Below are 12,922 nucleotides of genomic sequence, written 5' to 3' on the forward strand. Positions count from 1 at the left end.
AGGACAGTAAACCTTGCGGCTCGTTGTTGTCCAATGTTCCGAGTACCCGAAACAGATTCTGCCTTTTTTGTGATCTCAGGGAGGGCCAAGATAGATAGTGTCGCTAGGGCGAGCACAAAAGGCGAAGTAATGGAGGAAAAACACATGCGTATAGTTCATCGTGAGCTGTTGGAGGCGTCCGCTTGTTACTGCGGTGGAGGGGCATTTGGATTGCTGTTGTTGTGGTCCTCTGGCATCGGTGCAGTATTTGCGTGCATAATGTCATCATTGCCATCACGTCCGAAGTCTCTTAGCGCCGTGCTCAAGGTGGCCTGACTTCTTACCGGCATACGCTGGTTCTTACGCGGAGAAAGGTATAGGGAGACATTGGAGCTTTGCCATAGGAGATCTTCGAAAGTCTTGGGTTCTTGCACAAGCATGGCCTAGGACAGGATAGACCCACTCGAGCCATTGCGCGCTTGAATTCGTTCCACTTGACAGCCTTGAGGAGACTTTTCCGATCAGCTTGGTCAACATGGAAGAGGGCCTTCGTGGCTTTCGACGCTTATTTGTCCAGTCTGAATACTTGGACGTTCTCATCCCTAACGGCGGGGACCACAGGTATTGGAGGCAGATTGATTATCGCGGCATCTGGGGTACCTTCCGTCTTTGTCTTTGTTCTTTCTTCTATGGCTGATTCATTGGGTCCATTGGCGTCCTTCAAGCTTCTTCTGGGAGTCTCATATGCTGTCGAGGAAGTTTTCGAAGGAGTTTATATACTTAATGAAGGAGGAGATGATGTGATCGACTCACAATCGAAAACTGAGCTGTTCTTATACTCGGCGTAGCTGCCATCTCAATTGCCGTATGAGTTACCAAAAAATCACTGCTATGTTTGCCTATGGAAACTACAATTGTTGTTGTCATCGTTTTCCCACAGCCGTTATGATTGCGATTGCGATTGTTCGTATGATTGTTGCTACAATCACCGTCGCATGTCTCCCGAGAACATTCTACTCATTGCCAGATATGCAGAAATGACCAAGACTAGGTAACGGCCACTCGTATGTTTTTGCGTTGAGGAATTTTCCAAGCGTCATATTCACACGTATGAGGGTTTGTCACTTATCAATGCGCCGTCACACTGTGAAAGCACTGCCAGAAAGCACTGCCAGTCTCAGAATGCAGTAGCAGTGCTAGACGTAAGATGTGATGCCAGAATAATCCCAGATTTTCACACCAAAAGAAACTCTCGCCTAGCACACCGCCATATTGAAAATGTGTTCGCAAGAACGAGCTCGGACATCACCAACGGAGAATAGCCCCCGCAGCTGAGTTCAGCCCTGCCAACCCTGCCAGCCAGCTACTCATGCGCTCCCTACACACACACACACACAAATAAAGTCTGTATGCACCAAACTCGCCAAAATGAATCATACACCGAAAAATAAACCCCTTTTCTCTCTCTCAACAATAAGAAAAAAGGCAGCCACCGGAACAATCCAAACCCAAAACTTGATAGCAAACCGCCTTCCAACGCGAACGCGAACAGGTACAAAAACAACCAAACAAGCATTCATCCCTCCCGCTTCCGCAAATAGCAAACAAAAAGGGGAATTCGGCGACAAAAGCAATAAAGAAGGGCGCGTGGAAACAGCAATCCCGCCCAAACGGAAGGGGGGGGGCAGTCGTGTAACTCTCGCTTCGGTTTTACCAACCTACTGTACCGAAGCCCACGTGGGTAAGCGAATGGACTAGGGATATTTTACGGGTTTTTTTCTTTTTTGTATCAGCCTATTCCTTGCGCTCACTTGCCCTGCCTTGCTGCAGGGTGCAAGAAGCCAATCATCAATGCAGGTTAGCGGGCCGGACGACGGCGCAGACCAAGTGCCGGGTGCTCCGGCTCTTGGGAAACAGGGCAACCAAAACAACTAAACAATCAAACAAATAAAAATAAACATAGTTTGGTATAGTTGTAACATTGATGTTCATGTTGGGATGTTTTTTTTGACTCTCTAGCAAGTTCCAGATGATTGTACTTGAGTCATATTTGGGCGCGTAGGTCTGATGTTTACTCGCTCGCTCGGTCATGTTTCAAATAATGCAAGGAGAGGTGTTTCAGTCTGGAGGTTGGCAAAACAAACAACGCCCATGGATTCATCATGGCGGCGTTAAAGATGTAGGGGTTTGAGCGAGTGCGAGTGCGAGGACGAATGTAGATAATTGTATTGCTGACGAGAAGTAATCATGTCTTCCAGAGTATGAGTGAGTGAAGAAGGAATGTAGGTACATACACGATGTCATTGTCGCCGTCCCTTGCAGATGGGCAATAGTAAATGCATGCGTGTGGCTGATAATGGTGGCGTCAGATGGCGGCATAGCGCTTTGCGAGATGTATCAACGTATATGACTCTCTGACGCAAGCGAACATGTATAAATAGGAGGTAGGATAGCGAGATGTCTCATTGGCTGGACATGAAAACATCATGCCAAGTTAGCATACAGGCAGTGGAGATGAGTTGTTGAGTTTCTTCTTTTATAGCCACACGAGCGGCACAAGTGGTGTGTTGTTGAGTAGCATAGATCCTAAAATGGAAGTGTGGAAATTTCGAAAGCAGCATGGGTGTTCTACTTTAGCGTATGAACATGGTGTTCTAAGAATCGACTGGCTAGAATGAGCACACGAAGACTGAACATGGCATGACCAGCACATCTGTTCAGCTCAGCCTCGTCGAGAGTCTTTTACACCTAGGCCCTGCCGATGGAGCATACCGTCACCTGACAATGTGGCTGGACTCTTTGTAAGGTCCAGAACCCTTATCAATGACCAGCACATCCATACACTTGATGCATGAGCGGGTCGCGGGGTTTGAGAGTGGATCATCTTGATCTGACGATGGCATTATGCCAAAAGTGTACAGTCTTAGAGATCTAGAGCCGGGTCCTCACACTCGCCAGACGCGGCTCTCCAGTTCTCATCGGCCTCGCCTACATTTGACCCGACCTTACGCTTTGCAGGCTGTGGCGAATATGCAGGTATTGCTGCAACGGAACGGCACGGCCATAGAGTGCCCAGAGCGCCTCTGAAGTTGTACGCGAGGTCGATTAGTCTGCGTAGCGTACTGTGGGCGAGCTGAGTGAAGACTAGACTACGTCCCAAAGCAGCGGTGTGTTTCTGTGCTGCTACGGTCTGGGGAATAAACCAAGCTCACTAGTTACGCCCTATTCCCAAGCGAACAATCGAGAAAACGATTTTGGAAAACCATGGTCTTGGGGGCACCGAGAGCGTGGATAGGCGAGTAACCTAAGCCCAGCCAACGGTTTCTATCATTGTCGCTCGCCATGCCATTGAACAAATATGTAAAACCTGCTTGGAGTGACACATTGGCATCGTATCTTGCACAAGCTTTGGGATACAAGTGGCATTGACAAAGTTGCTGGAAATCCTCTGGCCCACATTGACCGGTACCGGCGCTTGACGTCTGGATTGCGAAGTGTGGTAGTCGAGCCCACCTCAGGCGAGCCGCATGTAGTGGCTGGAATATTGTGGATCATGCTCGTGATGTACTAGATCTGAACACGATCATTTGGTTTCAGCCTTGATGTAGCCAAACAGCAGAGGTGGGGGAAGCGCCTAGTATTCCATAGGCCCAGGCTTTGCGCCGATAGATGCATGTTCAAGACTTTAGTAAATGAGTATGTGTAGGCCATTTGTGATTACCATGGTATGGTACGCAGACTGACGGAAAACGTCGCGCATTGACCGGACGCCCTCATTCAAGCAATTGCTAAGTGTGCTCTTATTTTGCGCTGTAATGATTCAAAAGTCTCTTGGATCGGTTGAAGCCAGCCACATGCCCAGTGGTGGGTGCTGACTCGGAAAGTTAAAGGCACTCGCTTCTAAGACCTCTGAATCGGTTAGCGTTATGCAAGGAACAAGGTTGCTAGCATAGCCTCATGGCTTGTTGTGACCGTGACTGCCACGTTGGAGAACGGGACTAGCCCCGCATCTCAGCTCGCGTCTACACAAACCACCATCGTGGCAGACAAAAGACTGGTCGGACTTAAGCGGTGGCTGATGCAGTGTCTGGACGGGTGGAGCGGAACGCGCTAAGGGTACCGTGATGGGTGTATGGCGAGGCGTTTTCCAAGTCAAACCAGGATGCACAAGGAGGAATCAATGACGACAAGCAGACGAACTTGTTGATATGAAAGCTAGATGCAGAATCCATCCGACCGCGTGGTTATCCTCTTGGCTGGGTCGTGCCCATGATGCTCATCAATCAGTTGGCGTGAACAGAGGTCCGTAGCGGTGGGAGAACGAGGCCAGGGCCAGATGGTGTCCATGATGCCGGACCAGTCGGTCGGATAGTCGACAGAAATGGCGCCGCGTGTTGCAGGGGACATCGATGTATGTTAGCTCGCGGTACTAGGCACAATGGCTCAATATTGTCGTGTTGATGCCAGTTCTTGACCGCTCGCCTGGGCATGCTCGACACGCACCGCTGCATATGCGAGTTTGCAAGTATTGGGCATTGGAGCGAAGCAGAGCGTGCATGTGTGTGTACTTGGAGTGTAGAGTCTGACGACGCTCCAGCGATGGGAAGGGTATGCGAGGTGACGGGCCTTTGGTCACGTCAGGGTAACTGATACGAGATATTGGACGCTGCAGAAACCAGCGTGCTAGCCGACGCGCTAGGCCTGAAACAGCAAGGTACATCTAGCTGATTCCAGACTAGCGCGCCCGTTTGGGGCTGGTGGCGTAGGCGCGGTGCCTGAAAATCGCTACGCTTGTGAGAGTTGAGACGAGCTATCTCCCGCCCTTGGCAACAGGACCTCCAGCCGACATGGCCCTGTTCATTGTTCGTCTGATAAGCTTTGGCCTCAGTCTCTCTCCCGATACTATTCTGGGTAGGCTTTCTCGACGCCCCCATGACCGCCCTCCCCAATGCCTTCGGTGAGGGCGACGTATCCAGCTGCCGGCCGCGTCTGTGGCTTGACAACTCGTACCACTTTGGCAATGGCATTCCCTGCGCATCCCCATCGGCACACAGCCCTGGTACTTTTCGGCATCACTGAGCAGGTACGCCACCAAAGTCAACAGCCTACCGCTCCACGACCCATTTCCCATCTTTCCCACTCGCCATACTCTCTCCATTACTTCCCGATCTGGCAAAGTCGTCAAGCCCTGCCACAGAGCCCAACTGCCCGCCTGTCGCCCAGGCTCTGGGGCATGGCTAGCAACACCAGCGGCTTGCTACTAGCACCCATGCCGCTTGGTCCAAGTTTTGAATCATGGCTCTATCACGATGCTCTTCCAACTTGTATAAGTAACACGTCCCATCCCGCTGGTTGAAGATCATCATCCAACGCACCTCACAACCTTCACTCCCAACTCACTTCCTCTACTCCAAACTCATCCTTCAAGATGCGCAACGTTCTCCTCGCTGTTTCCGCCATCAGCGGTTTGGCTGCCGCCCTTCCCCAGAGGCCTAACTTTGAGGCTGCTAAGGCTCTTCCTCTGCCCAGTGTCGACCTCCTTAAGCCAAAGGTTGATGAGAAGCCAAACGCCCCAATCAAGTACAACCAGCCCGCTGCCGTCCAAGAGGTCAAGCAAGATGTCAGCAACAATGGTGTGCAGACCAGGAAGCGATCGACCTCTTGCAGCAACGGTACTCCGGAGCCAGGAAGGTAGGTCAATAATGTAGAATCTTATCGCCAATCAAGCCAGCTAACAATTGATGCAGTGGTGCACCTGTTCCCCCCGGTGGCTCTGTTGAAGCCTACCAGGACCAGGACCCCACAAGCTTGCTCAAGAGCAAGGCTCTGGCAGTAACTGCTCCCAGCGGCTACGTCGAGGCTTTCAAGGGCCTTAACAAAGCCACCCAACAGATTGGTTACTTGACCTACAAGAACATTGATGGTCCCGACTACAATGTCCAGGCATGCGCCGACTTCTGTGATAGCGAGAAGTTCTGCCTTGGCTTCAACATTTACTACGAGCGTGATCCCACAGTCACCCCGACCTCCTCCTGCCCGGATCCTGAACCCCAGACCAACCTCAAGTGCGCTCTCTTTGGATACCCTGTCTCTACAAACACGGCTATCAACGATGGCCAGTACCGCGAGCAATTTCACGTTGTCGTTGCTGGCAGCAACGGTAAGTTTACCTTGTCCTCTCTTGGTGTATTTAGCTAATATCAAAACAGGATACTCTAAGCGCCAAGATGATACCGTCTGCAAGAGTGCCCCTGTTGTGTCCCGCTTCAATGAACCAACCCAACTTCCCGCTGCCATCGATGCTCCTACCAGCTCCAACACCTACAATGGCATGCGCCTGTTCAACGAGAACCCCTACGACCCCAGCCTTTGCGCTGCTGCTTGCGAGGCCCAGACCGCTTTCGATAAGGAGCACCTCGTCGATGCCGACGGCCATTACAGGCCATGCAACTTCTTCACTTCTTACATCTTGACTCAGAACGATGTTCCTCTCGGAACTTACTGCGCCCTCTACACTCAGACCTGGGGCACTCAATATGCCACCAACACTGGCTACCACTGGGAAAACGATGAGTACCGCACCATTTGCGCTGCTTCATACACCCTTACTGTCCAAGACAGCGGCGTCAGCTCTCCTCCTGCCTAAGAGGCGTAACACGAGTTGGATGATAGAATGAAACGGGGCTGTGAATGACGGTTACTAGGATGTTACACATGATAATGGTTCATTTTTTTGTTTAATGATCTAATACAATGGCTTTTGTAAAATGTCTGCATCTTCCTACTTTGGTAATTGTGACCAATGGTATCATTCACAAGATAGTGGCAGCATGAACGACCATGCTCATCATCAAATTGGTACGAATCGGATGATAGCTTGTTTATGCTAACTTTATGTCTGCAGCTCGATTATCCTCGGCGAACTCGTCCGGATACTACGTGGGCTCACTTCCACGCGAATAGCCGGTGACATTACGAAGCAATTGCGGTACACGATGTGGGTAACGTTAGGCGTACCACCTTCCGTAAGCAGACTCAACACCAGAACCCAATCAGAATACTCCAACGCGGCCCGCACCAGCGATCCTTTGCAACCATGGGAAACCATGATGACAAATATGTACAACCGGTCAAGATGCATCTAGAATAAGAACTTGCAACACCCACATGTAAAGCAAATCTAGAACGGACCGGCATTGACTTTCCAACCAAAAATCTAACCTCCAAGGCTCTAACCTAGTGACCACCCATATCCATCACCAGTCCAACAAACATGTCTAGCCGACCAACCGTCGTCCTGATTCCAGGCTCCTTCTGCTCTGCAAATGCCTACGATCCAATTGTCACGCCCCTTCGTTCCAAAGGCTACGACATCCAAGTTCTCGAGCCGCCTTGCTACCCCGCAGGCTACGAGCGCAAATCCGATGGCGCGCCACCGAACATGTACGCCGATGCCCGGTATATCAAGGAGCACGTGGAGAAACTAGTAGATGAAGGCAAAGAAGTCGTCTTCGTGGCCCACAGTTACGGCGGTACGCAAACATCACAAGCCCAGACTTGTACCTTTAGGATATGTTGCACATGGCTGATAACAACACGTGACTATAGGCATCCCAGCAACCGAGTCCCTCAAGGGCATAACTAAAAAAGAACGCGAGCAGCAGGGTAAACTAGGCGGCGTGGTCCGCATTGCCTATCTCACCGCGCTCGCGCCGCGCCTCGGTGAAACCGCTTTTCAGACGCTGGGAGACCAGGGCGGTGTTGTACCTTCTGCTGGCGAAGTAAATCCCTCCCCCTCCACTTATTAACTCACCCCTCCCAAACTAACCAACAAAAACTTCAAGGACGGCTGGATGTACCACAAAGACCCCGCCCCCGTCGCGGCCCTCACCTGCAGCGACCTCCCCCTCTCCGAAGGCATCATCCACGTCGCCAAAATGGGTCGCCACTTTGGAGCCTGTTTCCTGGACCCCCTGACGCACGCGGGCTACAAAGACGTGCCTGTGTCGTGGTTCTTTGCAGAGAAGGATTTAGTCGTTGTGCCCAAGGTGCAGCAATTGGCTATTGACACTATCGAGGCGAGTTGGGCAGGGACTGAGAGGGAGGGCAAGAAGGTGGATACTACGAGGTTGGAGTGTGACCATTATCCGCTTGTATTGGAGGATAAGAGGGCGAGGCTTCAGGAGTGGGTTGAGGGGCTTGTGGAGAAGGGGGGTAGGGATTGAGTGTTGTGTGGTTGAAAGAAGGAGGTGTTTTTTTTACTAAAGGGTGTTGGACTCTTATGTACGTGAGGCATGTTGTGGTTGGTTTCTTTTATATACATGTGCTACATTCCCAAATGCTAGGACAATATTTCTGTCCCTCTTTGTCTTTTTTTTTCTCACTTGATTTGCTATGGGGTTGTGAAAGAGTCATGGGGAATTTGTAGTTGCTGGATCACATCATTATCGTCATTCTTAAGCCGAGGTTATTTAAATTATTGCTCAATCATGTTGATTCCATCTCGAATCTGACTGATCAACTAGCAAAATCATCCTCGACGTATTTTCCTATGATCTCTTTAATATCCAACACTCGTTAAACTATTCTTCCTCCTCCTCCTCATAATGCTTCTTGCGGCATTCTCCATTCATTTAAACTCCATCACCACTTTACTCCCCAATAAACCGATGCTCCCCAACCTCCAGCACCTCGATCCTATCCCCCACAGCCACACCCCCCTCATCCAACGGCGTAACCTGCATACCCAAGCATGCATGCTTACTGCCCTCATCAATAATCCTATAACTCCGCAGCGTAGTCGACGGCTCGTTGCGATCTGGGACTGCTGTCTTCTGATCCACATTCGGCAGCTTGCACCTCGTTGTGCGGCAAGACACGTGAAGATTGAGTGAGGATCCGGGGTTCGATGGGGATGAGATCTTGGCTTTTGTCCAGTTATCCTCGGCAAAGGCGGGGGGACCAGTAATGTAGAGGTTTGCGCGGAAACGCATGGCGTCGAGGAGAGTGAGCCTGTTTTGCCAATTGTGTCTGGATTTTGGCTCTTTGCCGGGGAGTTTCGAGGCTACGTCGTGGACCGAAGCCATGTTCATGATGTGGATTGGATACTATTTGTATTTTTGTCAGCATAAAACCTGATTGGGTGTTTTCCGTTTTCTTTTTACTTTGCACATTCAGGGAATGAGCCAAGGATATAACTTACAGAGTCTTGCATGCCGATTATGGTCTCGAATCCCACGTCTTCTTTCTTTGGTGCATTTTTACCAACTTCACGATAGGCATTTGTGTCGATTCTGAATAATGCAATTGGGTTTGCGGCACCCAGAGTGTATCGAAGTTTCTCAAAAGCCTCGCGATCGACTTCTGAGGTCATATTCAGGGCAACGGGAGTGTCCATCCAGATATGCAAAACTTCTTTCGCGTATCCTTTGCTCTTGATTCTCTCTTGCGACGGGTTGAATGGTATTCTGAATTCCAGCGTCGGTTCGGATTTGCCAGCCAGTTTTGCTGCCATGATTTTTCCATAGTTGGCAAGGCCTTCCAGGGTGAAGTCGGTGTCGGGAGTAAATGGGAATCGGACTACAAGACAGCCTTCGCTTTTCACCCATTCTCCATCTTCCTTGTAGTCTCTTGCTGATGGATCGGGTACCCACATTTCCGTCTCGACTTTGGCCAGGCGGGGGAAACTTCGCTGGGTCATGAATTGCCATTTACTCGAGACTTTTCCATCCAAAGATGGTAGACTAGTAACTTGCTGGGCGAGAGTAAATTGACGGTCGTATTTCAGTCCAGTTCGAATAACTTCAGTTTTTTCCAATTCAATGGGGCCACCGGATTTCAACGGGTAGATAAAGAGCGCTTTTATGGTCCATGGCTTTTCTGGGGTTGGATCACCGCCTTTGGCATACCTCTTAGAGTATTGGTCTTCAAGGTTGCTGCGTCCTTTAATTCCAAGTTTCCGACAGCCAGCTGGCGGAGGTAGTGCTCCGGGAGACTGGAGGATGCCGAGGACGAGTAGGATTACAAACGGCAGCAAGCCTACTATCCCCGCGAATAGTATCCTCTCCATCATCACGTTGTCCTCATTGTCTGCAAGAAAGAAGGTTTTGGCCATTTTGGCGAAAGTGTCGCGTGGCCAATTGAGGTGGGCAGATCTAGAGCGTGAGATATGTGGCTGTTATCGTGAAAACGCCGAGACTCAAGCGTAGCAAAATCCTTCGACACTAACGCCTAGGAGGCAGGCGTTGATTTGGATGCGTAGAGAGCTAGTTCACTATCAACATGCTCTGCCTTGAATCGCTTTGGATTCCCGCTGATGCGCGGTTGCTGTAAGCACCCAGAGTATCAGGTGAGGAGGGGGAGGCTCGAGTCATGTGCCATGGGCTTGGTTGTGCTCGTGACATCGTGCCATGAGCGCATCGACCGAACGCCACTCACTACGCGCCCTTTGACCGAGTACACCGCGCGACTGTTATATACCCACTGCGACACAGTCACAGAAAGAGGAAAACTGTGCAAGACGTAATGCTCGAGAAGGCAAAGTCACAGGACGGCTGCAACCTCGCATACTCTCGCTGAAGCTTGCGCAATTGCATTCCCCACTACAATGGCCAGCGAAGAAGCCTCACAGCTGTCGCCCTTATCACGTAAGTTTACACACCCCGCACACATTTGCGTACACATATACTTATACATACGATAGACAGGCTACCCACCGTCTCCGCGTCCCGAGCCCTACAAGACTTCAACGCACGCGGCGCCCGCACGGTATCAACAGGCATTACACAACTTGACAAAGTCCTTTCAGTGCCAGCTCCTCTGGGCCACGATGCTTCAGGCGGTTATACACGCGGCAAAGTAACTGAGATTTTCGGCCCATCCGGGGTCGGCAAGACAACATTCGGGTAATTGTGACTGCATTGCACACTCGGGAAGACGGCGATTGAAGGCTTCCAGGATACAGGCCGCCGTCTCGGCTCTGCGCGAGGGCCAGCGGGTAATATGGGTTGGTGAGTACATGAAGAGGGCAACACTATCTAAACGTTGGGTAGAAAGGCTAAAGTTTTCTAGATGCTGCCTGCGCGCCTCTGGTGCGGCATCGCATCGACGATATCCTCGTTCCGTACCCAGACGAGATGCGGAGTCGTTTCCAATATACCGTGGCACCTACGCTTGCGCATGTCGTGGCGCTCTTCGTCCATCCGCCCGCTTCCTTTCCCCCGCAAAACACCAGCCTTGTCGTCATAGATTCGCTCGTAACCCTCGTTGATAACGCATATCCCCGCCATACAGATGATCGCATTGCGAAGAATAGGACCGACCAAGCACGATGGGCTGCAGGACGTCGATTTGCTATAATCAGTGAATTAATTGCAGCATTCACGAGGTTTGCTGCACTGCACGACCTTGTCTTGCTTATCACAAGCCAGACTATCACCCGTATCCGAGGTGCCTCACGCGCACTCTTGGTTCCAGCAATTTCAGGGATTGAGTGGGAATCCGGCGTATCCACTCGTCTGGTGCTCTTCAGGGATTGGGTTAGACACGGCAAACCTACTGACAAGTCGGACGCCGAAAGGTTGCAGAGAGCTCGATTTGCCGGCCTTGTGAAAGCGGATGGTGTAGCCCTTGCAGATGAGGGGGGTGTCGGCAATGTAGTGGCCTTTACTATTGAGAGGGTAAGTCGATCCAACTTCCTTCAGGCTTGATCTACACAAACACAGTCAGACGCCCTCTGTGACGATCGCTTGCTGACGCGATGCAGAATGGTCTTTGCGACATAAGCATAGCAACCAACGACATTACAGCCCCTCTTCTTGTCCCGGAAGAAGGCCGGACGTCCAAGAGACCCTTCGCCGAAATTGATGAGGATGCTGCCGAAGAGCCGAATTCGGATGAGCTTTACGGTTGGATGGAGGACGACGGAGTTGCCACTGAGGGGTTGTTGATTGATGAAGCGCCCATTGATCAGGGTGATGTTGCAATACCTCACTTGGATGTCATTGCAGATGGCCACAAGAATAAGGTAATACGGACTTCCCCTACACCCACCCAAGATTAAGAGATTAATCCTATGTCCCGACAATCTGCGACACTGGTCCGCTCCCAGGGTTGACTGCACCGCATGTTGGTGCTATTCGGAGAACGTAAGCTTCCGTCTGGGGTAAGCTCGTACAGATGCCTCCCCCTTACTCTCCGGATTCCAGCGTCCAATCAATATGCAGATCTCGCATCCAGATTGATGAGCCAAGCCTCCCACGGCCCACGGCACAGGTATCGCTATTCAGCCGTGTGGGGTTATTCAGACGCGCCGCACCCCGGAATATCATCCGCACCTCGTCCCGGCGCGGACTTTGACGCATTCGCCAACTACTCTGACATCAGCAACAGAGCATATGTCTAAGCCACGGTCTAGTACGTCCCTTATCGTGAAGCGCAGCCCAGATGTGCTATTCTTCCGCCGGCAAATGCGCACGGCAGCTTTTGTCCACTGATCACATCCTACATCCACACGTCTGGGTCTCATCTTGCCACACTAGCGGTATTCCGCTCCGGGAGGCGAACAAAAGCAAGTGCGGGCTATCCGAGCATAACACACAAGTGTGTCACACCAGGGCTGCAGCGCATTCATGTGTACTAGTTGCACGCAGGGATCGGGGAAGCACCCCCGGATCCAGACACTCGGTCTCCCTCACCGGTAAAAGTCGTCCCTTTTTTTGATCCTGACGCTCAGGATGCTTCGCAAGTCTGGGGTCAGCGGGGTCGATGGTATGGGCTGGGCGTGGGGGTGTACCGCAAAGTTGCTCGTCGTCACATATGTGCATGTTAGTGTGAAGCACAAGGTAGCCACACGAGTACACGATAATGAGCGGACCATATAAAAACGGCGGAGCATGGTATTCACACCCACATCTTAACAAGCCATGAGCCCTGTTGCGCCTCG

At 51.2% G+C, this 12,922-nt stretch overlaps 6 protein-coding genes across 6 annotated transcripts; 5 read left to right on the forward strand and 1 right to left on the reverse strand.

The window, feature by feature from the left end:
* Positions 1-668: 668 nt before the first annotated feature.
* COCCADRAFT_90069 (uncharacterized protein) lies at positions 669-827 on the forward strand (the record flags this gene model as incomplete). Its single annotated transcript, XM_007711807.1, has 1 exon — positions 669-827. The coding sequence occupies one exon, from the start codon at positions 669-671 to the stop codon at positions 825-827; it is 159 nt and encodes a 52-aa protein (XP_007709997.1).
* Positions 828-2,883: 2,056 nt separating this feature from the next.
* COCCADRAFT_90167 (uncharacterized protein) lies at positions 2,884-3,066 on the forward strand (the record flags this gene model as incomplete). The annotated part of the gene is made up of 1 exon (XM_007711808.1): positions 2,884-3,066. One exon carries the CDS (start codon positions 2,884-2,886, stop codon positions 3,064-3,066), a length of 183 nt encoding a protein of 60 aa, XP_007709998.1.
* A 2,341-nt stretch (positions 3,067-5,407) lies between these two features.
* On the forward strand, positions 5,408-6,625 carry COCCADRAFT_90142 (uncharacterized protein; the record flags this gene model as incomplete). Its single annotated transcript, XM_007711809.1, has 3 exons — positions 5,408-5,670; positions 5,727-6,139; positions 6,189-6,625. The coding sequence occupies 3 exons, from the start codon at positions 5,408-5,410 to the stop codon at positions 6,623-6,625; spliced, it is 1,113 nt and encodes a 370-aa protein (XP_007709999.1).
* A 627-nt stretch (positions 6,626-7,252) lies between these two features.
* On the forward strand, positions 7,253-8,204 carry COCCADRAFT_24366 (uncharacterized protein; the record flags this gene model as incomplete). Its single annotated transcript, XM_007711782.1, has 3 exons — positions 7,253-7,511; positions 7,588-7,760; positions 7,824-8,204. The coding sequence occupies 3 exons, from the start codon at positions 7,253-7,255 to the stop codon at positions 8,202-8,204; spliced, it is 813 nt and encodes a 270-aa protein (XP_007709972.1).
* A 426-nt stretch (positions 8,205-8,630) lies between these two features.
* Positions 8,631-10,093, reverse strand: COCCADRAFT_90074 (uncharacterized protein; the record flags this gene model as incomplete). The annotated part of the gene is made up of 2 exons (XM_007711810.1): positions 8,631-9,086; positions 9,182-10,093. The coding sequence occupies 2 exons, from the start codon at positions 10,091-10,093 to the stop codon at positions 8,631-8,633; spliced, it is 1,368 nt and encodes a 455-aa protein (XP_007710000.1).
* A 492-nt stretch (positions 10,094-10,585) lies between these two features.
* Positions 10,586-12,382, forward strand: COCCADRAFT_24368 (uncharacterized protein; the record flags this gene model as incomplete). The annotated part of the gene is made up of 7 exons (XM_007711783.1): positions 10,586-10,625; positions 10,682-10,883; positions 10,915-10,988; positions 11,050-11,657; positions 11,744-12,004; positions 12,036-12,142; positions 12,217-12,382. 7 exons carry the CDS (start codon positions 10,586-10,588, stop codon positions 12,380-12,382), a joined length of 1,458 nt encoding a protein of 485 aa, XP_007709973.1.
* Positions 12,383-12,922: the final 540 nt, after the last annotated feature.

This window comes from Bipolaris zeicola (assembly GCF_000523435.1).
Source record: "Bipolaris zeicola 26-R-13 unplaced genomic scaffold scaffold_34, whole genome shotgun sequence".
NCBI lineage: Eukaryota > Fungi > Ascomycota > Dothideomycetes > Pleosporales > Pleosporaceae > Bipolaris > Bipolaris zeicola.